At 33.9% G+C, this 27,693-nt stretch overlaps 1 protein-coding gene across 1 annotated transcript; it reads left to right on the top strand.

Annotated features, from left to right (window-relative positions):
* The first annotated feature begins 614 nt into the window (after positions 1-614).
* Positions 615-7,299, top strand: LOC120091974 (ABC transporter G family member 9-like). The gene is made up of 4 exons (XM_039050158.2): positions 615-713; positions 2,513-3,305; positions 4,877-5,205; positions 6,555-7,299. The coding sequence occupies exons 1-4, from the start codon at positions 615-617 to the stop codon at positions 7,215-7,217; spliced, it is 1,884 nt and encodes a 627-aa protein (XP_038906086.2). The 3' UTR covers positions 7,218-7,299.
* The last annotated feature ends 20,394 nt before the right edge of the window (positions 7,300-27,693 follow it).

The following is a 27,693-nucleotide window of genomic DNA, read 5'->3' as shown; positions in this document are numbered from 1 at the left end:
GCTAAATCATCCCCAATACGTAGTTGGATCTCATTCTTCCTAGGGCTTCTCTCAGTAGTCACAATAAATGCTTTCAATGACAACAACGATATATCGAATCATAGAAAAGATAAAGAAATAAAAATTAAATAATTATCAAACCAGTCTAAATTTCAGATATAAAGATGTCTCTTTTTGAAACGTGGACATAAAAAATATATTTTTTGTTTTTTAATTTATTTAATATACATCATACGTAATTCAACACTTGTTTTTTTAAGGTTTCACATTATTTGACTAATACATCATCTTTGATTTTGTACCATTGTCATTTAAATTAATAAATGAGTAATAATTTGAATGCCTAGCAAGTGTCTACTCCTACTCCCAAGTCCCAAGACACTATACCTACTCTCAAAATGCATATATATAACTCTTAAGATCAGCCTTTCGTATTTGAGTTTACAAGATAAAACACCCACCATTTTCCTACTGCCATAAAACTTGTCAAAAGTGAGAGAGAAAGATCAGCCACCTACATTCATCTATATCTTTCACTCCTCCTTTCTTTCTCTTCCCAAGTGTATTTAGAGAGATAGAGAGAGAAATCTCTGAAGAAAAAATACAGGGAAACAATGGCAGATATCGAGGCTCAAACGAACAAGAAGATGGAGTCAGATCGTCTGGAAGCCACTGCCTTTTCTAGTAAGGCAAATCACCCTGTCACTTTGAGGGTAATCCAAAGACAACCATTTACATCTTTCAAACATCAACAATATCCTTTAACATCGTTTCTATTCTTTTACCTTCTTTTTTCTTTTTCAAATCAAAGTATAATATAAAATTAGGGTTTTCTTCGGTAGCTATTTCGTTTTTTGTTTTCGATTTTTGAAAATTAAACCTATTTTCTCACTTTTTTTATAATAGTATGTATCTTTTTTTAATACTAAGAGTTGAATTATTAGCTAAATTCCAAAAATGAAAACAAGTTTTCAAAAATTTTTTTTTAGTTTTCAAAATTTGGCTTGGTTTCTTAAAACATGAGCAAAAAGTAGATAATAAGTAAGAAATTTAGAGGTGAGAGAGGTGTTGTAGGCTTAATTTTCAAAATCTAAAAACTGAAAGTCAAATGGTTACTAAATGTAGCCTAAGTTTTTCTAATCTAAAAGCTTAAGTCTCGTTTGATAATCTTTTTCTTTTTGTTTTTGAATATATATTAAATTTATAAATATTAATCCCATAAAAAAAAAAAAGCTCTGTTTGATAATCATTTAAATTTTTGTTCTTGGTTCTCGGTTTTTGAAAACCTGATTTTAATTTTAGTATTTGAAAAACAAAAATCACGGTTATTATTTTCGATTTTTTGTTTTTGACAAAACAAAAAAATCAATAATATGTTTGGCAATTATTTTTTTTGTTTTCTGTTAGTTAAACTAAAAATTTTGAAAAAAATCATGTTTGACAATTGCGTTATTTTTTGTTTTTAAAAATCAAACTAAGTTTATATATATATATATATTTAAAGCTAAAATCAAGTAATTTTTAAAAGAAGTTTGAATTTTAGAATTTTTTAAATAAAAAACTTTAAGATATACTTTTTAAAATGAAAAATAGAAATTATTTTGGAAATAAAGTTTTAAGATAAGAAAATATTTTTGTCATTATTTAATTTATTTTTATATAAAGCTAGAAATTGTTAATATAAAATAGAAAAAAAAAAAAAAAAGTTAAAAATACAGTATTATCGTTTCAGAGATCAAACCCACGTCATAGAGTATGACAAGTAGTATGCCAACTACCAGTCCACAAGACATTTTCATTATACATGCGAACGCGCGTTCTATAAAAACTAAAAATCATTTTTTAAAAACGTTATCTTTTTGTTTTTTGATTTTTCTCAACTATTTTGAAATTGTTTTTAAATGTGAAAAATAGAGTACTCAATACTTTACCAAACAAACCCATTTTTTAAAAAATTTAAAATAAAAAACAAAATAGTTATGAAAAGACTCATAGTTTTCAAAGTGTAATTTTTGTTTAAAATTTGACTAAGAATTAAATTATTTTTGTAATAGAAAAACTTGAAGAAACAAACATATAATTCAAAAACATAAGACTCAAAATAAAATTGTTATCAAATGGAAATGTAGTATTCAAAAACTTGATTTTATTTTTAGAATTTAAACTATGAATTCAAGTATTTCTTTAATAAATGTGAAACTCCAATAAAAAACTTGGGAGAAAACTATAACACCTATTTTACAAAATGAAATCACATTATCAAACGTAGCCTTAAAGTTTTTTGGATTTATAACATCTTTATGAATGATTTAAAAAAAAATGACATTTTTACACTTCGATTGAATTTTGAAAAATAGGTACATGTGGTTCATGTGTTTTCAAAATGTAATTTTTTGACAAAAATAATTTTAACAATTTCAAATTTATTTTCATGTGACTTTATCATAATCACTTTGACTCCTAAATTTTTTATCATAGTGGTGATTTAACATTTTGTTTTGTTTGCATACAGTTCAATGACATACATTATAAGATCAAATCCAAGCAAACAAGCTTTTTAATCCCAAAGAAAGCAAAACTAGATGAGAGAACAATACTTAAAGGACTAAGTGGAGTGGTTAGTCCGGGTGAGATGTTGGTCATGTTAGGTCCATCAGGGTCCGGCAAAACAACTCTTCTAACAGCATTAAGTGGCCGAATCAATGGATATCTCGACGGAGCTATAACATATAATGAAAAGCCCTTCTCGAGTGAAATGAAACGTCGAATCGGATTCGTTACACAAGATGACATTCTCCATCCCCATTTGACGATAGTCGAAACTCTAGCCTTTACTGCCCTTCTAAGATTACCAAACACTTTAACAAAACAAGAGAAACTGGCGGAGGTAGAGGCAATGATCTCCCAACTAGGTTTAAGCAAATGCAAGAACACCATCGTGGGGAGCCAAACTCTGAGAGGGGTTTCTGGGGGAGAAAGGAAAAGAGTCAGCATTGGCCAGGAAATGCTTGTAAATCCCAGCTTGTTGTTTCTGGACGAGCCAACATCGGGCCTTGACTCGACCACGACGCAGAGGATTTTGACGATGATGGGGGAGTTCGCTAAGGGAGGGCGGACCGTGGTTATGACGGTTCATCAGCCATCGAGCCGTCTTTTCTATTTGTTCCATAAGTTCTTATTGCTATTGGAAGGAAATGCAGTATACTTTGGAAAGGGATCGGAAGTTATGGATTATTTTTCGAGTATTGGATATTCTCCATCTGTCCCTATGAACCCTTCTGATTTTTTGTTGGATCTCACTAATGGTATGCCTTTTTTCTGCCTTGTCTTTGCTTCATATTTCATTGCTATGTTTCTATTAAAATATTGTTTTAACTATAGGTTTGGTGGTTATGAAAAAAAAAATTGCTCCACCATCTTGATGTATCCCAAATATTGTCCAATAAAATATTGTCATGTGGTATTTTTGTTCTTTTAAAAGATAATTTTTTACTAATTCTACTTTTACGTGGTTAATAAAGAAAGAGTATAAAGATAATTGCACCTAATCATTGCTTGATTGTTGTTTACTTCTTGTATTTGTCTCTCATTACTGTATATTTTAAAATGGTTCTAATTATTTGGCACTTTAATGCATTTGCACCGACTAATCATGAAGTTTTCTCACCAATTTAATTGTCCAGTTTAATTGTCTAGGACCTAGGTGGGGAAAATCCTCCCATTACCGAGAAATAAAAAAAAAAAAATAGTTGAAAAATTAGAAAAAAAACACAAGAAAAATAAAACAAACACAGAACTTACATGTAAAATTTCAAAATCAAAGAAAAACCAAGTTCCACCATATTCATTATGTGAAAAATTCACGGTTTGTATCACTCACATCTTTTTTTTCACTCTTAAATTAGAAAATACAAAACACTAATAATAATAATAATTACTAGAATTAGCATGCAAATTTAAAATGTTTTTAAACTAGAACGATTTAAAATCAAAGGTATAGACTCCTTTTATATTATTTAGAGTCGATCACTTCCTTTCACCGTTTTCAATATGAATGTTTTCTCTTCTAATATTTTGACAGAACTTTGAATGTTAGATGCAAAATATATTTTTAATTAATGAAATTTGATTTACGTAAATTATTGAAATTCAACCATTTTACTCTTGAAAATTGAAATAAACTTGATTCTAACCCTTTTACAAAGTTATTTTCGGTTTAAAACTCTTACACCTAATAATTTAGATTTTGAGGGAGAAAAGTCAGCAATTACTCCTCAATTCATAAACAATGATTTACACTTGGTGGAATTTCTACCAAAATTTTAAGTCCACAAGTTAGCGAATGTAGGCAACTTGGTGGATGGAATTAGAAGCATTAAGTCCAATCAAAACAAAGATATTTGGGACTCATCTAAACAAAAATTCATTCTTTAGAAGCACTAATTAGTATTCTAATACTCTAAATCGAGAAAACTCTTTTATGTGATTTTTAGAATCATGATGTATAGTTTTATAGAATGTGAGAGAAAAATTGTATTAGTAAAGAATATTTTACAGAGACATCTGTAACTACTAGATTACGTATGTATTGAGAAAATTTAGTAGACGCCAACTAGTATAAATAGCGGTAATATCTTAGGAGTTTGTATCAAGTCAAAAGAAAAAAACCCTTTTTCTCAAATGATCTATCTTTTGAAATTAATCCTCAAACCTCCAAAAGTTTCTTTTAAAAAAATAAAAAGTTTAACGAGAAAAACACAGATGTTCATCGAATTAAAGTAAATTAGGTGAATCTTACCTTCAAATTAAAAATCTAATCATGGGTGCACTCAATATGAATCAAGCCTAATGTTTTGTATTGATGAGGTACATATAGGTTTGTCAATGAATGATCCAAATGAGGACCCAACAATAGTTAAGCAAAAGCTTGTTTCATCCTATAAGAACAATATCTCTGAAAAGTTAAAGTCAGAGCGACAAGAAAGTGATGATGAGCATTGGTGTAAAGATGGATCATATGAAGACAGCAACTTTGAGATTTGGCCAACAACTTGGTGCCAACAATTCTGTGTTCTGTTAAGAAGAGAAATTAAGGAAAGGAGGTATGAATCCTTCTCTGCGATGAGGGTTGTGCAGGTTTTATTGATTGCATTCCTTTGTGGATTCTTATGGTGGCAATCTGATGATTCTCATTTACAAGATAAGGTTTCATTCATTTTCTTCCTTTCTCTCTTTCATTTCTTTCCATTTTCACTCTCAAACCGCAATTAATTATTTTTATATTCAGGGGCTCAACTAAAAAAAAAAAAAAAACTCTTGAACTTGATACTTTGTGTCAAAAATATTCTTAGACTTAAAATACTCTTGAACTTTTAATAAATGTTTAAAAAAATATCATTGCTGTTAATTTTAGATGGAAACCGTTAACATTATTTACAACTCTTCTAACTTTTAAAAATTTCAAAATTAATGTTAAACGTTAACAAAGTTTTTAAAAATACTATTATTCTTAGTATATTAATAAAAATTGTTAATACCTCGATGCAGAAATGCCTCTAAACTTTCAAAAGTTGTCTTAGTAGCATTTTGTTTCTTTAAAAAAAAAGTATATACCCTTACCACTTATCAAATCTCATGAAATTAGTTCTTTTTCAACTCAAGTAACTTTGAATAAATTAATCATTATAAATTAAATAACTTTGTTTTTTTGGAATGTTGAAAGAATTAATGCAATTTTTGAAAGTTCTAATTTTTTTTTTCTAAAAGAGGTATTAACAATTCATGTCCATATGCTAATGATTACGTATTCTTTTATGTTCAAAGGTATCTTTGAAACTTTTGAAATTGTAAGGGTACTTTTTAAACTTTTGAAATTATGAGGGTACTTTTGAAACTTTTAATAATTCATGGGCATTTTTTACACAAATTACAAAGTTTAAGGATATTTATTTACAACTTATTGATCCTTATTAATATCTACCTCCTTAAAATGACAAGACAAAGATCATCCATTTATAACCTTAAACTTTGGAGATTATATTAATCATTGAAGCCGGATATTTTATAGCCTTCATTACATTTTGTTTGGATAGACACAAATGAGACTAATCATTTTTTCAATCAAGCCTCTAAACCTTTTTTAAACGAATCAATTTAGATTCTCGATCAAGATTTCTTTTAAAAATCATTTATGCATCAATTCTAACCGTACATTTTTTTAATCCATCTTTTGAAGAAATTTACACTCATATAAGAATTGATTCATGGAAAAATTTCAAAGGTAATTTGAATAGAAAGCCTAAATTAATTCACTTATGACAACTTAGCAGCTTAATTGATACAATTATAAATCTCACGTGATATTTCTCTAACGAAACCTAAAAAGAGTGTAAACTGATATAATTACACAACCTCCGAATTTAAATTGACACAACTATTAGTTTAAAGTTTTAATTACTACAATTACACATATTCAGAGTTCAAAGTTTAAAAGAATAAATTGATATGTTACTATACTAACACCAATAATAAATATAATGTGTATATGTGTGCAGCTTGGACTTTTGTACTCCATTCAAAACTTTTGGGCTTTCTTACCTGTATTGAAAGCCATCAGCACCTTCTCAAGAGAACAAAAGATACTTGAAAAGGAGAGATCCTCAGGAATGTACAGGCTTTCATCTTACTTCATGTCAAAATCAGCCAATGACCTGCCCATGGAGCTGGCTCTTCCCACTCTTTTCACCCTCATAGTGTATTGGATGACAGGATTAAAACCAACTCTTCCACACTTCTTGGCCACTTTGTTTACTATTCTCCTCAATGTTTTGGCGTTTCAAGGCTTTGGCTTTGCCCTTGGTGCCCTTATTATGGACCAAACTGCAGCCACCATACTTGGATCAGTCTTGGCTTTGGCTTTCGTTTTAACATCTGGGTTTTTTGTTCAGAATGTGCCTCAGTTTTTTGCTTGGATTAAGTATCTTTCTATTGGTCATTTTACATACAAGCTTTTGTTGATTTCTCAGTTCAAAGCTGATGATACTTATCCATGTCCCAAATTTGGAGGGCTTTGTAAAGTTGGAGAGTTTCCTAACATAAAGCAAATTGGTCTTGAAGGAAAAGCTACCACTGTTCTTGCATTGGTGGTAATGCTTGTTGGATATCGTCTTATTGCTTATATTGCTTTATTGAGGATTGGTGTCACCAAGAAAAACTAGGATATAGCTTTTTATTTTTTCTTCCTAATACTAAATTTTATTAGTAAACTAATATCATAGTACACCATAAGAAACTGATGAAAGGTGGGAAAATGAAATGAGAATAATTAAATATCCTTACGTATATGTTTGTTTTCTCTTCTACTTTATCCTTTCCTCTTGCGATCAGTATACTGCTATAAGTTTTATGAGCCAAAATAGATTTTCCATATGTTTATTTGGTTCTAAAGTTTCAAAAGGAATACTTTTGATCTCGTTTGATAACCATTTTATCTTTAAAGTTATACTTTTTTTTCCAATTAATTTCTGGTAAGATTTGCACATTCTATAAAAAAAACACTTGTTTGAATTCTAAACCAAATTTAAAAAACAAAGTAAAACTTTTAAATCTCAGCTTGGTTTTTTTCAAACATATTTACATAGTAGGAAATAAAGAAAAAAAAAACTATCGATAGAAGTACTAATTGCTAAAGCTTAGTTTTAAAGAACTAAAAACCTAATATATGTGTATCAGAGGAAATTTCGAATCTACATATCGAAAGAAAATAAGTTTCTTTAGAAGTAGTGATTATCAGAAGAAAACTTGACAACGATAAGTAATGAATGACATTTGCTTTTATTGTTGGGGTATGATAATGGTAAATATTCATATATACTTACTGATCCCTATTCCATTTATTTCTTGTTTAGAAAGAATGCCAGTGATTGCTCATCGATGATTGTATTTAACAAAAAAAAAAAAATCTCAATGATTACAAGTTCCTAAGTCGGACTAAGAAAAAAGGTCAAGAAATGTGTTTGTGATATGGTTATTTAGAATCATGAAAATCTCTTTTTGTTGTTTTTGAAAACCTACAAATCAACTATGTCCCATTATTGATTCCTTCACTTCATGATATTTTTTTTTTCCAGAGAAAGGAAGTGGAGATAAGTAGGTATATCGTAATATCTAAACTAAGTCGACACATTCATAACACTCACACCATACTCCCACTAGTACAAAATAGTGTTATATTGTCAGTCAAAAATCGACGTTATATGGCTACAACATCAGTTAGGCGACTTACATCGAAGAATGTGTTTCACCTTTAATTAAAGAGAACACATATTGAACACATTTAATAACCCATTCTCCGATGTCGGTCCACCTTATTGGCTAACATTAAAGGATTGTGTGATAGCACCGAAAATGTGCTATCCGACTTCATTTAACTTGAGATTGTTCTTGAATTTTATGTACTTCTTTGATTATTTTGTAGGTTTCGAGTACATTAAGGGTAGAACCAAGCGTTAGTGATGGAAAGTAGCTAAAATGGACTAAAATGGAGCTAAATTGCATTAATCGGGAAGAAATAATGAAGAATTACAATCTTGCCCTTGCTTTCACAATATCACAACGCTTTATAGTTCCATGCTTGACGCTGAAAAGGCAGTATGATCATTTTCGCGAAAAACAGACAACGTCATGGCATTGTCTTAGAGTGTCGCGACACCATCATGATTTCTATAAATAGTTGTTTAGCCGTCTAGGTCAGGGATCTCTGATTCCAGCTGAACCAAGAATGATTTCTTTCTGTTTTCTCCATCTTTTTTGTCTATCTATATACCTAAACAAATCTTTGGTGTCCATGATGTCAACTACAGGCTAAAGTAACTGTTTTCTAGCTTGGGTTTATGATCTTTTCCTACTTTGATGTATTTGTGAGTTTTCAAATTGAATTATTGTATCTATTGGTTTCAATTATGTTTTTAGTGAATTGTAATCACATTGTCGTATATTTGTGGATGTATGGTTATCGTTTTGATTTAATATACAACTCGTGACACTTGATTGTATGTTGATCTATAGTAAGTATTAGGTTAGGTTGGCTTGCAAATTGATTAATATTTGTGTTGATCCAACCAACTTAGAATTGTAACTTTCTCCCCATCAAGGAGCATCTTTGAGTCTTTTAGAACCTCAAGTGATCCACCCTTACCCTTGTGTTCACATCTAACAGTATCTAGCATTCCTAGGGAGATTTGTTTTCTCTTAAGAAGTGGGACATGTCTCACATTTCTGAGTAGTTTGTCAGTCCCATCTTTTAGTTTCATATAGACAGATCCAATGCCCTCAATTTATAACCTTGGTGGTTCCCTATATAGACCATTTCTTCATCAATTTCTTTGTAGGTGTTAAACTAGGGTCTCATAGGTATCATATGGTAGCTGCATCCTGAATCCAAGACCCAATCATGTTTCCTAAGGGGTTAACATAATTGGCCTTATCAAGTGATGAGGCTAGTGCATCAGAGTAGATGTAGGAGCCTTATACTACAGAGGATTCAGGCTGCATGTTTTTGGGCTCCTTTTCTTTCTCTTGATTCTTTCTTTTGAGGATGAAGCAGACTTAATCAAATGCCCCTTCTTTTTGCAATATTTGCATTTCATTTTTTGTTTTGGCTTGTTTTCCTCTATATGCTGCTATTTTCTGTCCTTTGATTGATTTAGTTTGAAGTTTCCATTCACAAACAACCCTTGACCATTTGGTTGTTTCTTCTTAACTACTTGCAGCTCAAGTTCCTTTGTTCTTAGGGCAGATATTATTGCATCAATAGATATACTGTCCCTTCCATACTTCAATACATTTTTTATTTCCCTATAGGATTCTGGTAAGGAATTTAGAAGCACGTGTGCTTCATTCTTATCTCCTATGTTCTCCCCAAGATTCTTAAATTTAGCAACAATCTTTCTGAACTCATCTAGACTATCAGAAAGTGATTTTGATGAATCCATTTTAAAGGTGAAAAATTTCTCCCTAAGGTACATTTTATTAGGAAGATCTCTAGTGGCATATAAGTCTTCCAACTTTGTCCAAATCCTATAGATTGTCTCTTGATCAACGACTTGCCTTAAAACATTATCACTAAGGTTTAGGACTAACGTACCATAAGCTGCCAGCTTCCAATCTTCCTTTTCTTGAGTTGTCACAGTGTTTAGGAGAGTGGATGGATCAAGAAGAGCCTTTTGAGCCTTTTGTTGACCAAGAATGGCTCTAATATTAGCCTTCCAAAGGCCAAAGTCTCCCATACCATCGAATTTCTCCACCTCATATCTTGCTACTGCCATTTTATTATGAATCTTGAATCTTGATAATCCAAGAACTGAAATCTTTAATTGTCTTTTGCTCTGATACCAATTTGTTGGGTTATTCCTTATTTTAGGCTCAAGTTGCTGAAGAGACCAATCCAACTGAGAGGGTAGGTGAAATGAAAGGCTTTGAATGAGCCACGCCTCTCAATCTTCTTGACTACACGTGGTACAAACCACTATCGCATATCTGAGGGAAATCAGCAAAGACCGATCGAATTCCTTTCAGGTAAACAAAATTCTCTCTCTCTCTCTAAGTCGAGTTTCTGAAAGCTCTCAACTCTCTCTAAACTCCTATTGTTCTTATCCAATTTCGCAGTGAATAAAGAAGAGAATCAAGCATGCAAATAGAAGAAGAGAAAAAGGAAGAAGAGACCAACAACAACATTTACGTGGTTCGACAAAATGATGCCTACATCCACAAAAGGGAGAATCGTTTATTGAAGACTTTATAGAGATAAGTTTTTATTTTCTTTATAGATCGTGTACTAAACAAAATGATCAAGTTATTTTTCGATTTGAATATAACCTATATATATATATATGATTACAAATCTGTCATGAAATCTGTTTAGAAAATAAAAACTAGCCTTTGACCTATTTGAGATTCAATTCTTTCACTAATAATTGGAAACATTAATTTTAACTATTCATTAATATTCTTGTAAAGTGTTGGAATGGACAGATTGGGATTCGAAATTTGCCAAAGAGATAGATGTTGAGGGGAAGGGAATAATTAGGTGAAGAAAGAGGAGAAATTATAAGTGAAATGTGAGAAGGAAATTTAGGAAGTAAATTAAGTGGGATTAAACATTACCATGTGATGGAAGTACCTGCTGCCACAGATCAATTTGCTGAAGGATAGGTGGCTGTCGGCTGGTATATGAAGCAGACGAGTGTTTGATCGGTGTTCACTTTCCTTTGATGCAATTCAAAATTTTCTATAGCAAAATTTTAGAGAGAACGAAAACGTAGATGGACGTGGGCTGCTGAGTCGAATTTGTTAGGAAAAAACTGAGGAAAATAGAAGATCAGTAGCTAGACAGGAATTTACAAAAAAAAAAAAAAAAAAAAAAAAAAAAAAGAGTTTTTCTGATTGTTGAATTTATTTTTGGCTATCCTGAAGGTTTGAATGGTCCAAATTCAAAGGTGAGTTAAATTAAAGACTGTTTAGGAGGTTCATATAAAAGATTTAAGAAGAATTTGATTGAAATTGATGAGTTGAGCTCTGAAAATTGATGGAAAACAAGGGAAGTTGCTGTCAATTTTCTGCTCATTACCTTATATTCGATGTCTTAGGATTATTTTGATATGAATTAGGCTGGTAGTAAGTCATTATAGCAGTAAAATATGAGAAACAACAAAGAAGTGAGCTGCTGTAAAAAATTCACCTGTCAAAGTTCTGCTGTCAATTTTTGTTTAGGTACTAGTTTTTGCTTTTAGGCTGCTGTTTTTTCTGTTTTTCACTAGGTAAATCGTGTTCCAAGCTTGAAATTCATAAAATCTTTTCATTGTTAATGACCTAAGGTAGTTTCAATTGTCCTAAAACTATGAGTTAAGGAGGAGTTGAGTTGGTTGGAATAAGGTGCTGGGAATAGAATCTATGTTAATGTGAAGTTAATCCTACATTAAAACATATAAATAACACACTGTGTTATAATAATGTAAACTATATAGTATAATCATGCATGTACCTATTTTAGGAATTAACCTAAACTTTAAATATAACATTTATATTTAAATATCATTCAGGATCATACCTTTTCATTAATTAATATAACTTTTATATGAATACTAACAAACAATAAACATGCTATTCATATAATAAAACACTTATATTAAATATGATGCTTGTGCATGCTTATTATATCATGTAATCATATAATATAATATTTATATTAAATATGATGTATGATATGTTTATCCTAATGTGAGATTTTAAAATATACAACATATAATTAATATAATCAAATATATGCGTATTTCATGCTCGAATGAAATTGCTACATTCATGTTGAAGGAAAACTATCGCGATCTTTCCAACACATATACAGCAATCTTTCCAACACATATACAATGACATATGGCAGTTAGAAACTTTTAATGACGCACTAAATATGCCGATGACAGAAATCTACACATGCACTCCAAAATCCGTCTCTCACCTCTATTTTTGGCCTTTTTCCCAGCAAACACTTCGCTACAAGCAACTCGGACTTATAGACTTGATTTACAGAATAAATGGCCAAGACATCAAGATTCACAGAATAAATGGCCAAGACATCGGGATTCACAAAATAAATGGCCAAGACATCAGGCCTTTACATTGATCAAATCAAAGTAAAAAGTTATAAATCTATGTGCCAATTTTTGTAACATCTATTATGCAAACCCACATATATTATGCAGAAAAAAAACCTAATTTTTCTCTAATTCTTCGTTTTAGAAATAGAAAAACATGTCTCTGATACCAAGAGAAGGAATCAAATTCCTCACTAGAAGCGCCTGAGCACATGTGCTAATGAACTTCGTTTTCGAAAACCTGGAAAACAGAGAAAATACATAGAACATGTACAAGATAAATATTAATTCTACAACATGCTATTATAAATTAGAATAATACCTATTGAAGATTATCTTCAACAAAATTATTCTCCTTGCGTCGATCTCACAAACAGACACAAACTCAATACCTCTTCAAATTCCCATAAACAATCACAAACATCGAGTGAAACACTACCATTTGGTTTACTTGCTATTCTTTAGATAAGATTTGAGATTCTTCTTTAGAAGGGAGAAACATTTGAGAGAGAAATTGAGGAAGAAGATAAAGTTTTCTTAGTGTGAGGGAGTGAAAAAAATTGGTAACTCCCCTCTGTCAATATGTAGAATAACTTCCTCATTAACAATTAATTAAATATCATATATTTAATTTTATTTGAATTATATTTAAATAATATCCTCTCATATAACCTATAGTTTTAAAATGAACCTCATTCAAATTAATTTTAACCTATAGATTTATATGAATCTCATACTTGAATCTTATTCAAATATTTATTTTTCATATAACCTATAATCTTAATATGAATCTCAATCATATTAACTTTTACCTATAGTTTTATATGGATCTCATTCATATAAATAATACTTTAATCTTATTTAAATATTTGTCGCTCACATAAAAGTAGTATAATTTAGAATCTCATTCGAAATTAACTTTATATTATAATATATTTGTATGAACTATATTAATTGTATCTCATACAATTAATTCTCTTATTTAATTTGAAGAATTCAAATTAATTCAAGATTATATGACTTTTGTTTTACTCTTGATGAGCTAGAAATGGGACCTAATTGGACCTACATATTAGAAGATCCAGGGATACGAGATTAATTAATTAAATTCTTTAATTAATTTAATCAACATTCATTAACTGCAGGTTACTCCACTAAAGACCCACAACTGCACTTTTCACACTATAAACATATTTCTGTATCCATGGATATAACTTATCAACAGTAAGTCTGTTGGGATTGGTGTCATAAATCTCTCTTTATTCTCGTAGTTTGTAAACAGATTGTCATCAAATATAGCACATAGCCTATAATTTATATTATATCAAATATAACATAATTTATAGTTTTAATACTCTCAATAATTCATGGTATTTAATATAAATCTAATTTATATAAATTTATTTATATGAATTTCATCCATATAATTAGTACGATTGTTTTCAAATATAGAAAAATAAACCAAAATATTTACAAAATTTAGAAAAATTATAGAACTATTAATGATAGACGCTGATAGACACCGATAAATATTTACAAAATTTAGCAAAATATTTACAAAATTCTATCAGTGTCTATCAAAGACATAGATAGACACTGATAGAAGTCTATCAACGTCTATTAGCGATAGTTCTAAGATTTTGCGATATCTGGTAAATATTTTTATAGTTTTACCATTTGAAATAATTTCTCTAATTAGTATTTGAATCATATCAAATATTTAATTCCTCTCAAAATAAACTTTACATTAGAATATATCAACTACATTATAGTAACTATATCACATATAATTAATTTAAATATATCATATATAATTAATTCCCTCAACTAATTTGAAAATTTCAAATTAATCCAAAATTAATTCTCAATAATCCATGTTGAGCTACAGAGAGGACCTTATGGACTTGCAAATTGAAACTCAAGTGGTAGTTGAATAATTAATTAAACTCCTTTAATTAAATTACTCAACATCCATTAATTGCCAGTCACTCCACTAAAGACTGTCAGCTGCACTCTCTGCAGATATATTTTCATGTCCATTGGATATAACCAATCAATAGTGCGATGACCCTTCACAAATTGCCCGTAAGTACAGTTGGGACAAAATTACCATTTTTTCCCTGTAGTTACATATAACTTCTTAAGTACCACTGATCCCTCAAATAAACAATAAGTCATAGTCCAACTATGATCAAATCCCTCTCGAACCAAGAGAGGGTGTGACATCAAATTGTTCAAGCCCCGAAATTAGCCCTTAAGAGAGCAATTTATCTACTTACCCCGACATTAACGAAGGAGAGAATTCCATCTGGTGTAGCTGTGTTCCCAGCTCCCCAATCAGATGAATCCCCAAAATGGTAGGCTTATTAAGTCGACAATCTGGCCATTCTCACACATGCAAATCAAAGGATCGCCTTCATTGGAAGGAGTTCATAACTCACTCAAGATTCAGGTTATGTCACCTACGGTCATCCTGGTGAAAAGTAAGTCTCTATTATTAACGACGTTTTATAATGAGACTATTTATTTTGTGGTTCGATCTTATACAAACTCTTTTGTATAGAACACCTCACTCACATTTCTCTACATGAATGATCAAGATTAGATCATTTATAGCACTTTACAATAATTGTAACATCTACAAAGCGAGTCGTATACGTAGTGACACCAGGATAAGGTACCTAACCTTATCCATCTACTACAGACCATTTAGATTATCACTTAAACATGATCCACCTGTATGTCTCTACATACATGTTTAAGCTATAGAAGATAACCTTGTATGTTAATTTAACCTTGTATGTTAGTTTATTGGTTTTGTGTGTTAATACTATTAAACTTCGAATAAAAATCCTCAGATTTTATTAAATAAACAAATTACTTGTACATTACAATTACAAACTACAAAATACACAAGATTTAGTGGGGTGTACATCATAAAAGTCATACTAATATAAAAGTACACAGTACAAAAAAACTAGGGCATAATACGCACCCAACACATATTTTCCACTTGTCCTAGACTAGATGTGACATGTCTCGCAGACCCATACTCTGTAGGTGACCTTCAAACACCTTAGTCGTGAGGGCATTTCTAAACGGATCAATAACGTTATGCGCCAAAGCTATCTATGTGACAATCACATCCTCTCGATGCACAATCTCTCAAATGAGATGATACTTCTACCCTATATGCTTCTCGCATTTGTGACTCCTAGGCTCTCGAGAATTAGCCACATCACCACTATGATCATAATAAAAGGTGATGGAATTAGACATATCTGGAACCACTTCTGGATCAGTTAGGAACTTCATGAGCCACACAACTTCTTTAGCAGCTTCAAAAGCTACTACATACTTAGCCTCCATAGTGGAGTTAGCAATGCACCCTTGCTTGGTGCTCCACTAAACTATTGCCTCTCTATTAATAGTGAACACTGATCCTGATGTGGATTTCCTAGAATCCTTATCAGTCTGGAAATCAGAGTGTGTATCTAGTAAGGATTAAATCCTTAAATCCATACACGTCCATGTCGTCCCTCATTCCCTAAAGATACTTGAGGATGTTTTTAACGGCATTTGAGTGGTCAAATCCAAGATTAGACTGATATCTACTGACCATCCTACCATATAGTAGATGTCCGGTCTAGTATATAATATCGCATACATCAGGCTACCAACAATCGATATATAGAGGATCCGTCTCATTTTCTCAACCTTTTGAAGTGTCTTAGGACACTGTTCCTTAGAAAAAATAACTCCATACCTGAAAGGGAGAAAGCTTCTCTTGAAGTTCTCCATCGAAAACTTGACACACATCTTGTCAATGTACGATGCTTAAGATAGGGTCAATGTGTTACTCTTTCGATCTCTAAAGAACTGAATGCCCAGAAGAAACTGCATGTGAAACCCGAATTTCCATTTTCCTTACTTAAGCATGTAATAAAAGGAATTAACTAAGTATAAGTTAAATCCTACGTTAAAAAATGGAAAAATTCTAAGTGTTTAAATAGATTGTTTAGTAGCTTTGAAATAAGCCGTAACTAGTGAAAATTTGGTTAAGTATGAATCCAAAAAGAACTATGCGTTGAAGGCTAGGAAAAATAGCTAAGTATTAGACAATGCGTTGACCTTATGCTAAGCATTGGTGTTGTGCCATGCGTTGGCCATGAAAATTTGAAAAGTTATTTGGGCATTGAAAGAGGCTAAAGTGTGGCTAAGAGGAAAGCCTATGCGAGCACAAGCATGCGGCAACCAATGTCTTAAAAGGTTAGCAAAGCATGCGGTAGCCTCATGTTGTGCAGACATGGGCACTGGGCGTTGGAGTTGCTCGCGTTGGTTGATCGTGGAGTAAATAAGCAGAGTTACACGATGAGATAGACAATCGTGTAGTGAGCAGTGCTACATGATGAGGTATGCGATCGTATAGTAAGTGAACGACACTACACGATGAGGTAGACGATTGTGTAGGCGGGCACTGAACGATCGTATAGCAAATGCATGGAGCTAAGCGATGCGATAGGTGATCGTGTGGAATAGTGTGGTGCTAGACGATGCAGGAGTCCCGCTAAATGATAGCGCTATGTGATGGGCAATAGCACTATGCGATGATGCGCTAGGCGATAGCGATGATGTGCTAGACGATAGCCACGATGCGCTACATGATGAGCAAGAGTTGTACGGTAGGCTGTGTGCTATGCGATAGACGCAGGCCCTATGCGATGGTGCTATGCGGTAGTATTACTAGACTATGAGCTAAGCGATAGGACAAGCCATGGTGGACGCATGGTGAAATGTCTTTGCGTTGTTAGGGCTGGCAGTATGTAAGGCTTGTGAGGTTAGTTGCGTTGGCCTTGAGCAAGAGACTAAGGACGTTGACAAGCAACAAGGAATACATGCATTGGTCATGAGGGATGCATTAGCAAGAGCCTAGGCGATGGTAAGCTATACCATGAGGTGTTGAGTTGAGACATAGCTTGACTCAAAGATTGTTATGCGTTGGTGATGTGTTATGTGCCAAGGACATCCGAGGCATGTGGGCACATAGGACAAGGCTAATAGTATGTGTTGAAAGAGTGTTGGTTATAATCCTAGTTGAGCGCATAGGCCAAAGGTAAGCCATGCGAAAGAGAAGGATATGCGGTCAAGGATGAGCTTTGCAAGCCTCTAGCATATGTGACCAAGTTGCGTCAATTGAATGCACAAGGTAAGGTTGCGTTAATTAGACATGGCACAATCGAGGTTAGTAGGTCGAATATGGGAAAAGATGTTAGGCGGCAATGGCTTAAAGGGTGTTATATTGAGGTTAAAAGGACACCTCAAAGGCACAAAGATGGGATGGACGCATATGAAGTTGGATGGACGCATTTGAGGATAGTTTGACGCAAAGGCCATGCAAGGGAGCGATCGGCGAAGATGGCTTGCGACCATAAGGAGGTGGAATGTGCCCATGGTGATGCTAAATCATTCGAACGTGTGGCTTGTTGGGGAGAAATCTTGGGCTCTAAGCAAGTGAGGTGGATGCACAAGTAGGCATGCAAATTTGAGTGGGGCTACCAGAGAAGAAGCTCTAAGGAATCGGGCTGGAGAGTGAATAGAAGACAGAAGGGTCGAGCTGTCGAGTAAGCTTGGGCCAGTCTTGATGTTTTGATGATTTCAGCAAAATCAGAGGATTTCGGAGCTAAGATTGTAGGTATACTTCTTGAGAAAATTTAGAACATGTTTACAGAAGGAAGTATCTTAAGATAAGATCTGGAACTATGAGTAATCTAAGCTTATAATTGAATCTGGAATTTAGGGTTCAAAAGGGAAACCAAGGAAACCTAAGGAACTTCAGAGAGGAAAGTTCCTAACCAACCAAGGTGAGTGGTTGATCTATCATTTGTATGGTTGATTTCTATATATATATATATATATGATTAAATATATAGGTTGTATTTGAAATAATGGCATGATCGGGAAATATGTTTGTCTAGATATTTGATTTGTGTTGTTGTAACAATGCATGTACATTTCCATTAGGAAATGGGATTCATACCTGAGATATTTTTAGCACGCTTGGTGGTATGCTTGGCTGGGATTATCAGAACATCTGGCTGGGATTGTCAGCATACCCAAACATGGCTAACAAGAAATGTCGACATGTGCACAGTCGACGAGTTATAAGGTATTGAGCTTCTGTCCACGTTGGTCATCACGGGATATTCGCGGAGAATACCCGGGAAATATACGTAATCATGCCAGGGTTTTCTAGCTGACAGGGTGAGGAGATTACATTTTGCTATGTGATTGTTGTTGATTGTGGAATTGTTTTCCTAAAGATGAACTTCTAAAATCAAACCTATGCTTGTTTAAAGTTTCCACTCACTGAGCTTTGTCGCTCATGTTTTCCATGTTTTATGTCTTCTTCCCCCTTCCCCAACCCCCCCCCCCCCCCCCCCCCCACTAAGGTAGTGGAGGTTAAGGAGTTCCAGGATGCTGCTAAGGTCAAGGTCTACCACAAGCAACAGTTACACTTCCGGAGGGTTTTACAGTTGTTGTTGTAAACTTTGTAGTTAAGTCTTAGAGTTGTATAAACATTTCATGGTTGTAATAAAATGGGCCTACTTAATTAGTTGTTGTTATCTCCTTGACTTAAAGTTTATTGGGTATAGTAAAGAGGTTCAGTTGGCAGTAGGTATCATAAAAGAGTGGTATCTGCAGTCCCTCATGCCTCTCCTCGGTATCACAAGTGCGGGCTCGGGGCGGGGTGTGACACTGCACCTCTCCCAAATCTTTCATTTGGAATTGGATCGCTAACCAATTTTTTATTTTAGTCAGTACAATTACATCATTCCTGATGAGTTGGATATCGTCTAAATACAACACAAAAAAAAACTATTGATTTATTGATGATTCTTTTGCAAACACAAGGTTCATCAACATTTTGATCAAAACCATAACATTTGATCGTAGTATCAAATCTTATATTCAAAGATCGAGAAGCTTGTTTCAATCCATAAATGGACCAATTAAGCTTGCAAACCATTTGCCCTTGATCTTGGATTATGAATCCCTCAAGCTGCTCCATACATATGTTCTCCTCAAGATTTTCATTTAGAAAAGCTAAATCTCATAGTCATAATATGAGACAATGGACAAGAGTTTTCAGATGATAGACTTCAACATGGCAATAGGTGAGAAAGTCTCCTTATAGTCGACTCCTTCAACTTAGGTATAACCCTTTGCCACAAGACTATCCTTGAAGGTTTGCACCTTCCCATCAGCAACCTGTTTTCTCTTGTAGAGACATTTGCATCATATAGGTTTAACTTCATTAGGTTGATCTACAAGATCCTGAACTGAATTGAAGTACATAGTTTCCATTTCGAGATCCATAGCTTTGATCTATTCACCCTTGTCAACATCCTCCATTTTCTTCTTATAAGACAATGGATCATCAACATCTTCGTTAGCTACGATAGCTAGGGTTCTTGTTAAACCCATATACCAAGCAGGGGGTTCATAACTCCCACTACGTTGAGGCTCCCTCAACATTTGAGGTGGATTTGACCTACTAGATGAACCAACTTCAATAACTTTTGTTGACGTGTTTGGTTCTTCAATAACTCGTGTTGAAGGTTCAGTAGTTTCACTGAAAATTTTACTTAACACTATAGTATTGGCTGGCTTATGCTCCCCTATGTGATTCTCTTCTAAAAAGTTAGTGTTTTTCAACACAAATAATTTATTATCTTTAGGATCGGAGAAGTAACAACCTCTCGTTCCTATAGGGTAAATTATAAATAGACCGAACCATGTTCAATAGGGTTCGATTTCTCCATTTTGATACACCATTCTGTTGAGGTGTACCAGGTGCCTAGAGTTGGGATACAATTCGATATTCTATCAAATAGTCTTGGAATTTCAAATCCATATACTCTTCATCTCGTTAGAATGAAACGTTTTAATTGTTTTATTTAATGCATTTTCAACTTCAGTCTTGTACTCCTTGAACCTTTCAAAGACTCCAGACTTATGTTGTATTAAATAAACATACCCATATCTAGAATAATCATCAGTAAAAGTGATGAAATATTTAAACCCTCCTCTTGCCTTAACATTCATCAAACCACAGAGGTCTTAATGTACAAGTTCTAGGAGTTCTTTGGCACTCTGACCTTTTCTAGTAAAAAATCTTTTAGTCATTTTGCCTTCAAGGCATGACTCATATACAGGTAAAGAACTTTCTTCTAACTCGTTTAGAAGTCCATTCTTCACCAATCTCTCAATCCTATTGAGATTTATGATCCTAATCTTAGGTGCAAAAGATGGACATTTTCTTTAAGAGAAATTTTCTATCTTTGATTCTGAGTTATCGACGCATTAAACAGTTTAGTATTTAGAAGAGTTTTTATTGCTAACGATTCTAGCATATAAAGATTTTCTTCCAGCTTAGCTGAACAAATATTAATACCATTTTTGTAAATAAACAATTTATTTATAGAAAAATATAAAGTATAATTTTTTTCAATTAAACACTTTATAGAAATTAAGTTCCTTTATAAGTCAGGAACTACATATATATTTTCCAAAAAAAATATAACTTTTCTGTAAAGTAAGTTGGAGTCCTGCCACTACACTCATAAACACAACTTGCCCAACCACACGCATCATCATCTCACTAGGTGCCAACTGCTGCTAGAATCAATTCCATGAAATGAAGAACAAATGTGGTTAGTGGCTCCTAAATCAATTATCCAGGTTGAATCATCCCCATTAAACGCGTTTCCAATACAAGTAAATCGCATTTACCTTGCTTGGCCTTCTCTTTTTCCACCATGTACTTGGGACAATTCCTCTTCCAATGTCCCTCCTGGTTGCAATGGAAAAATTTTCCTTTGCAGCCTTGGCCTTCTTGCCCTTTTGGGTAGCAACTGGTGGGTTAGCTTTCTCCTTTTCACCTTTCTTCTTCTTCTACTACTTTTTGGTGTCAAAAGAAGAAGACATAGACTTCGTTCTAGAGGTCGAAACTCTGAAGAACTTTTTGGAGGACAAGATAACATTTGTCTCACCCTTTTGTTCCTTGACTTTCATAAATGATTGGAAAGTCTGCAACTCATTGAGCAAGTGGTCAAGTTGTAGACAATTCTGTTCATAACAGCATTGCTACGGAACTATAGGAAACTTTTAGGTAAAGTTTCCAAGATGAAGCTAACCTAACTGGCCTTATCAATGACAGATTCATTCATCTCGGCCACGTTAAAGTGGACCATCATGTTGAGAACATGTTCTCGAATAGAAGCCCTCTCTTGCATACGGGCATTAAAGATGAATTTAAGAGCATAATACCTAAGTTGAGCGGACAGTTGTTCGAACATTCCCTACAGGGACTCCATGATCTCACAGGTAGTGAGCATGGGCTCATGCTTCTTCAACAAGACTTCAGTAAGGCTTTCCATGATATATGCTCTGACCTTTTCATTTTCCCTTACCCAGTGCTCGTATGACTTTTGAACATTTCGAGTGGAATTTTAAGCTGGTATTGGAGGACATTCCTCCACTAAGACAAATCTCAAATCATCAATGATCATAACTGTATTAATAGTGTTTTTCTAGGTGATGTAATTTTTGTCACTTAATTTGTCGGCGGGAAGCATATTTAATGTTGCGGAAATCATTTTGGAAAAATTGCTTAAGCATATAATTTATTTATATTAGTATTCCATGCATTACCCATTTTGCAAAAACCAATCAAATTTAGCAAAATAATTTAATGCACCCTATGTGACATCTATTTTGCAATGATGTTTCAGTGAGAAGGGTAAAAGCCACCGTAGAGTGATCTAGTACCCCTTCACTGAAATGAGACATCTCAACCAATATATAGAACAACTTCTTGTTCTTGTAAATGTTAGTCACCATTGTTCGGTGGGATGTGTTGACATACATCTTGCTCCCACTTACTATAAACACTCTTTCCATTTACCTTGATATTGACTTATACAAACAACACCCGAGGGGGACCAAGCAAAGGTACCTGGAGGCCGAGCATAGGTCTCACACTGTGAACTATGAGGGAGAAATGTGAAAAGGAAAAATGAAATACCATATACCCCATTTTCCTCCCACTGAGTTTTCTACTTAGGGTTAATTAAACATAGAAAAATATGGTTATTTATTTTATTAAGTGATTGTTTAAGTTTGCCCAATAGTAACACTTAGTTTGGATAGTTAAACATTTTAATAAATTTTAATCAACAATTGCATGCTCATAGCAAATCTATCTAACTCCCCTTACAAGTCAGTTCCCAGGTAGGGGTGTTCCATTTCCATAAACTTAAATACCCTAGCTTAGGTAGAACTAGCCATAGACAAAAGTCCTTTATAGATACATTTGCTCCATTTTTAATCTTTTATTCAAACCAATTTAATCCTATTAAACTGATTGAAATGATTAAAATAATTTCGAATCTCATTAGAAAGATTGTGAACTTAGGTCTATGTGAACCATATTTTAAACTATTTCAAAAAAATATTTTATCATAAGTTTGCATGCAATTATGAATTATTAATTTTAATTTCTAATTTCATTTAATTATAACAATTATAAAATAAATGAAACAAATTAAAACCATACATTGCATTTAATGACATACTTAGTAAAATTATAACATTTAAAAAATTATCTAAAATAGTGTCATGCTTCATCCAATCTCAATTTCATTACTTAACATACATAACAACTATATAAAGTAATGAAATAAAAATAATAACATTCATACATTCAACTATATATTATAACGCCTATAATATAAATGATGCATGACAATGTTATTATGCATGGAAACATATATTATAACACTTATATTATATAATGCAAGAGCTTACTATAAAATAAATCATGCAACTATATTATAACATTTATAATATTCATGATGTGTGATTAATGCATAACCTATGGTGGGATTTTACCATATGACATAAAAATAAACCATACAACAAATGCATAATTTAAAGAACAATTTATGGACCCGGATTGGACTCCTAAACCATTAATTAATTAATATAACATTTATATTAATTTAATTAATTAAAAAACTAACTATTACATCAAGAACTACAGAACCGAACAAAAAAAAACTCCAACCAAGCCGCGAACCACTCAAACCAAGTGAATCGGATGCAAATTGGTTGAACAATGAACTTAACCGTTCACAAAAATAAAATTGGGACCAAGAATGCCACTTTGATACTGATAATTGGTAGAAATAAGAGTTATTACAACTCAAATAAGTAAAACAATGAGAGAATGCGATGATAAAATAAGCAATATCATGTCCAAATACGCTAAACTAAAAGGAATTGTAATCGCAAGCGCCCATCGCATAAAAACAATTAATTTATTTATTTTGTGCAGGAAAAATGCGATGGCGAAGTGAAATTGCGATCCAAAGGAATAAGGTGTCAGCGCGGTTGAAGATTGCGATCGCAAATCATGCGATCATATGCGATCGTGAGAAGTTTCTTAACAAGGTCACCGCATAAAGGCTGCAGATCAAGGTGACAACATAATAAATCACGATAAGACAGAAAGTCTGATAACGGTCGAATTTGAATTTAGTTGACAAGCCATTAAAGCCACACTGTAGAAACTACACTCAACTTTCGGTGACCATTAATCGGCGCATCAAAGTAGGGGAATTAATGACTGTTCATCATTGCAATCATTAGCAAGAAAGGTTGCTTCACCTTGAGCTCTATAAATACCAAAGGCCACGGGTGTAAAAAGGGGTTAACGAGTTTTAGAGCTCAACATTTTTAGAGAGTTAGTTTGTTTGTTCACGCACATACTCATACATATACTTAGAGGATGGAAAAGAACAAGGAGACGAAGAAGTAGAGAGATCATTCTCAGACAGATCGAGAGACTGCTAGAAAGCGTTACAAAGGAGAGAGGGCCAAGGCTTGCGAGAGCAAGAATACACATCTAGAACAGAGTTGGAGTGAAAAAGAATAGTGTAAAAGGTCACGAGAAGCAAGACATTGCTTACCAGGCTTCTTATCTCTCAATTCCATTTGTTATTTTGTATTCAGTACTTTATTTATAGAAAATGGAAATCTCATTTGATCTATGTTCAATCTCTCCATACTTCGCATGAGTAGCTAAATTTCTGAACGGGTTGAGAAGTACTTAGCTAGCATGACTTAAGATTTTACATTTTATGCGATCATCTTGTCTTATGTATGCGTCATTCACCCTTTAGATATACTTGAGAGAGTAGTCTAAAGATAGAATCTAGACTTGAGAGAGTTAGATTAGAATCTAGGCGGATTAGAATCGCATAAGCAAGAAATAGAAACTTATTAACACATTGCGTGCGCCCTAGAAATAGGAATGATTGTATGCGGTCACCTTGTTTTATGTGTGCATCATTCATCATCGCATAGAAAAGAGTAGAGGCTTAGACATAAGTCCTATCGACTGTTTCGTATACACATCGCATGTGTCCTAGAAAAAGGAATTATGGCATTCCGCATTGAGAAATGGTGTGTTGTTATTTGTGTGTAGCATGATCGCATAACTTGTGCGTAATCTTAGGAAGTGTTAGCTTAACCCCTTCTCAACCCCTTCATTGCATACTTATTGTAACTCCACGTGTTCATCAACTCTGCATTCAAACTCTGTCGCATAGGAAAAACCTTAATCAAAACACCATCCACTTCATTTATTTTTACTACCACAAGAGAATCAAAGTGACTGTCGCATATTTACTTAGTAGTCCTTGTTTTCGAGCTTGGACTTACCAGGAAACCTAATAAGGCTTATACTTGGGTCTTGTTAGGAAAACTTGCATGATCACTGCATAACGCACATCACCATAAACTCACATCATAATGCATCAGAATTTACACGCATCAAGTTTTAAGCGCCATTGCTGGGGACTACGGTACATATTGTGCGAACAGCAACCTCTTTGATTTTCTTTATAGCTTTCGACCTCTATGCACTGCCATTCCTTCAAGATGGGAAGAAGCAAGTGTCGCATGAGCGAAGGACACACTTCTAAGCCCAACTACGACCCAGAGATCGAAAGAACATTCCGAAGAAGATAGAGAGACAACTGCCAACAACAAGGAAGAACTCACAGAATGGTGGAGCAACTGGAAGAAAGAGCCGCAAGTGCAAATAACATAATGGCAAATCCTATCCTCCTAGTAAATGACCGCATTAGACCCATTCGGGACTATGCATCGCCTAACTTGTATGATTTCACCCCAGAAATCATAAGGCCAGCTTTGGATGGATCGAGGTTCGAGATGAAGCTGGTTATGTTATGATGATCCAGACAGCCAGAAAGTTTGGTGGATGGCGTGGGGAAGATCCGGACGCCTATCTCCAGAGCTTTATTGAAATTTGTAACACTTTTGTGTTCCCGAATATCTCTGCTGAAGAAGTTCGACTCACGCTATTTCCATTTTCGTTGTGCAATAAAGCAACGAAATGGGCATACTCCCTCGAACCAAGGGAGATAACTTCATGGGAACAGGATGTCAAGAAGTTCATGAAGAAGTATTTCCCTCCTACAGAGAATGCCAGAAGGAGGAAGTTAATCACAAATTTTGAACAAGAAGAAGACGAATCACTCTCGCCGCATTGGCGAGGTTTATGAGATTAGTGCGAGATTGCCCGCACAATGGATTTTCGGATTGCCTCCAAATGGAAATTTTCTATCATGGATTAAATCCTGTAACGCAGATAGCCGCCAATGCAGCAGCAACAGGCGGTTTGCTAGATAAGACTTATGATGAGGCGAAGAACATTTTTGATCGCATATCGAAAAATCATGAAGATTGCCAAGAAAGCGATCAACTAGTAAAACCAAGAGAAGGTAACGCAAATAATGGTGTCATCGCATCTTTGCAAAATCAAATGAATGCGATGATAAATCTGTTATAGGGCATCGCAATCAACAATCTTGGAACTCAAAGAGGGCAAGTCAATGAAATACAATAGACGAGCACCAGTTGTGGTACACGTGGAGAATCGCATTCGATTGAAAAGTGTCCAAGAAACCCATAGTCAATCTACTTTTTCAAAAACAATCCTTTCTCAAATACATACAACCCCGGGTGGAGAAACCACCCTCATTTTGCTTGGAAAAATAACCAACAACAAGGATATCAACCTATGGCGCAAAATGAAGGACCGCTAGGACTTTTCGAATGAACTAATTGTCAACAGAAACAACAAGCCAGCAGCTCGTAAGCACTGCTGTCATCCTCTCTAGAGAACCTGCTAAAACAGTACATTGAAAAGAATGAGACGATCCTCCAGAACCAGGTGACTTCCATTTGCAATCTAGAAATCCAAATAGGAAATATTGCGGGAGAGCTAAAAAAATAGACTGCAAGGGATGCTACCGAGCTCAATTGAGCTCCCATGCAACCTGAGGAACACAAGGAAAGAGCACTGCCAAGCAGTCACCCTACGAAGTGGAAAGACGACAGTGGAAGAAAAGAAGCCTAGCAGGACCAATCCGAATGCGATGGAATTAAAGAAACCGTTGACGCAACATGAATCAGAAGAGCCTGAGACAATGGAACCGGAAGTTGCAACCACTTTCAAACCTCTGGACCACAAAACATGGAAGGTACAACTACCACCATTCCCGCAAAGACTGAAAAAGAAGCAAAATTATGAAGGTCAATATCATCGCTTTCTGGAATTATTAAAATAGCTACACATCAACATTCCTTTTACAGAAGCGATAGAGCAAATGCCGAAATATGCCAAGTTTTTGAAGGATATGGTGTCGAAGAAAAGAAGTATAGGAAAGTTTGCTACGGTGGTATTAACAAAAAAATAAAATGCTATAATCCTACCGAAGATGCGCGACCCAGGTAGCTTTACGATACCTTGCTCAATTGGCGGGATCTACATCTGTCGAGCATTATGCAATCTTAGGGCCATCATAAATATAATGCCCTTTCAATCTTCAAATAGTTGAATGTGGAGCAGCTGACGCCCACGACAGTGACTCTCCAACTTGCAGACAGGTCCCTA

Source organism: Benincasa hispida, chromosome 11 (assembly GCF_027475165.1).
Source record: "Benincasa hispida cultivar pf3 chromosome 11, pf3_genome.v1.1, whole genome shotgun sequence".
Lineage (NCBI taxonomy): Eukaryota > Viridiplantae > Streptophyta > Magnoliopsida > Cucurbitales > Cucurbitaceae > Benincasa > Benincasa hispida.
The sequence above is the reverse complement of the archived record's forward strand: the minus strand, read 5'-3'. Positions and strand labels throughout refer to the sequence as shown.

Bases quoted from the DNA above. Each gene is read 5' to 3' on its own strand.
- LOC120091974 (XM_039050158.2), top strand. From the start codon at position 615: ATGGCAGATATCGAGGCTCAAACGAACAAGAAGATGGAGTCAGATCGT. The intron at 3,306-4,876 runs GTATGCCTTTTT...AGGTACATATAG, and splicing joins TTTGTTGGATCTCACTAATG to GTTTGTCAATGAATGATCCA. The intron at 5,206-6,554 runs GTTTCATTCATT...ATATGTGTGCAG, and splicing joins ATTCTCATTTACAAGATAAG to CTTGGACTTTTGTACTCCAT.